The sequence below is a fragment of the Notothenia coriiceps genome, unplaced genomic scaffold, assembly GCF_000735185.1.
Source record: "Notothenia coriiceps isolate Sejong01 unplaced genomic scaffold, NC01 NC01_scaffold00011345, whole genome shotgun sequence".
Classification (NCBI taxonomy): Eukaryota; Metazoa; Chordata; class Actinopteri; order Perciformes; family Nototheniidae; genus Notothenia; species Notothenia coriiceps.
Genome location: NW_011344046.1, coordinates 1 through 2,326, shown reverse-complemented (window position 1 = coordinate 2,326; position 2,326 = coordinate 1). Strand labels below are relative to the sequence as shown.

The window sequence follows — 2,326 nt, the reverse complement described above, 5'->3', positions numbered from 1 at the left end:
ACACACACACACACACACACACACACACACACACACACACACACACACACACACACACACACACACACACACACACACACACACACACACACACACACACAAATACAAATACTCACTGTTTGTTCACATGATGAAATGTGTCCTGCACTCCTTTGGTTTGACTAGCCATCAGTATGAACCAGGGGCCTCAAACTCATTTTAGTTCAGTGTCCGCATACAGCAAGCTTTGATCTCAAGTGGACCAGACCAGTGAAATCAATGCATGATAACCTCTACATAACAACAACTCTACATTTTTTCCTTCATTTTAGTGCAAAAAAGTAGATTCTCAAAATGTTTATCATTAAATTACACACGTGCATTACAGATCATGGTGTATCTACAAAGGCATAAAACATTTAGAAAGTATCTGGAACTGAACAATTTAGTATTTTACTTTACGTATTTAACTTCTCGTCAAGATCTAGAAATTATTTTACATTAATTTCCACTTCTGTGTAGTAATCCTGACCACCTGAACTGACACACCACCATACAGACTAAAGTGGGAACTGTTAAGGAAGAAGGTGTACTTATCCCCCTGCCTTTTAAATGTATAACATATTTATACATGAAAAATACATCAACGTTTTTGACATTGCAGTTCATGTCTTGTAATGTATACACTTTGAGGATACACCCTTGGTATAAACCCTGTCGTTGTGTTGCAGGTAAGGAGGAGTTCCTCTCGTACTCCCAGTGGAACCAGCAACTGCAGCAGACCTTCGAGGCAGGGTTCTGGGTGTCCGGGGACCCAGGTGACCCCAATGAGAAGCATGCTGACCTGGTGCACAAGAAAGGCATCTATAAGGACAGCTACGGGGCCTCCAACGCCTGGTGTGACTACCAGCTGAGACCCAACTTCACTATAGCCATGGTGGTGGTGAGTAGAACATCTGGTATAGGCTCACGGTGTGCTGAGCTGTGATTGGTTGCTGACAGGCTCTCTGTGTTTGAAGGCCCCCGAGCTGTTCACAGTGGAGAAGGCCTGGTTGGCCCTTGAGATGGTTGAGAAGAAACTGCTGGGCCCGCTGGGAATGAAGACGCTGGACCCCGAGTATATATATCTTCATTAGGGTGTTTGGCAGATGTACTGTCACTCCACCTGTTTTTAAATGTATTCATGTACATGTGCTACAAAGAAGAGTGATGGCAGTAGGAGGATTCCTTATACATTCAGTCTCATACTGATAATAGTATTTCTGTTTTCATAGTGACATGGTGTACTGCGGTGTCTATGACAACTCTCTGGACAACGACAACTACAACCTGGCTAAAGGCTTCAACTACCACCAAGGCCCAGTGAGTGAGACGCACTCATTACAAACAGCTCCAAATCCACTACAATCTTACAGAATGCAGATATGTGAAACCCTGAGAGGCTATCTGAAGCTTCATCATAACCACCCAGACACTGAGCAGATAGTCATCTGAATACATTTCATTACAAAATAAAAGTAATCTAATCTGATTACTTTCCGTTACTTTTGGACTACCTCATTATCAAGTATAATCTAAATAAATACAAGAGAAAATAAAAATCAATAAGAAGTGCACTGAAAAAACTGTAACGATGACTTTAGTTAAATGTATCATGTCAACAGAATTCATATAACAATTAAGTTTAAATACAAATATTAGGTTCAACCAAATATTATTGCTTTCAACTAACCTAATACAGTTATGTGACATTTGTTGACATAATACATTTAATTAAAGTCAAAGTTTTTTCGGTGTGTATTCTGACAACAGAACAATGTAGCCTTAGAAAAGAAGAAACCAAGATATTCAGTATCAAAAATGTCTCATCTGAAGTGAAAGGCCAACCGAAAAGTAAAGTTAGAAAAGTAAAGTTTACACATTTTAGTTAAAAGCATTAGTTTACACAATTAAAAGCAAACACAGTGTTTTGTTTAATAAATCAGGTGTCCTCCTACTTAATTTAAAGTGCACCTATCATGCTATTTTTAGGCAATAGCATAGGTCTCATATATATAAAAATATATAAAAAACATGTCTATGAAGTGTTTTGCTCAAAATACCAAACAGATCACCCATTTTAGCCATGCCTCATATCCCTCTATTTCACTTCCTGTTTCAAAAGTGCTGATTTTATGTATAAAGCTTAAAAAAAATAGAATTTGATAAAAAGGGAGGGGGCTGAGCTCATGTGGTAGATTCTACCGGCAGATACTGCCGTGATGAAACGCTATATCATGGATTATCAAGGATTATCTCTGAAACAGTATGGAGCTCAAAGGCTTTCTCTCTTGCCGGTTATACCACA

At 38.9% G+C, this 2,326-nt stretch overlaps 1 protein-coding gene across 1 annotated transcript; it reads left to right on the top strand.

Moving 5' to 3' along the window:
• Positions 1 to 646: 646 nt before the first annotated feature.
• LOC104946684 (glycogen debranching enzyme-like) lies at positions 647 to 1,345 on the top strand (the record flags this gene model as incomplete). Its single annotated transcript, XM_010772558.1, has 3 exons — positions 647 to 922; positions 999 to 1,096; positions 1,254 to 1,345. Coding segments are annotated over exons 1-3 (466 nt in total), but the record flags the coding sequence as incomplete, so codon positions are not given.
• Positions 1,346 to 2,326: the final 981 nt, after the last annotated feature.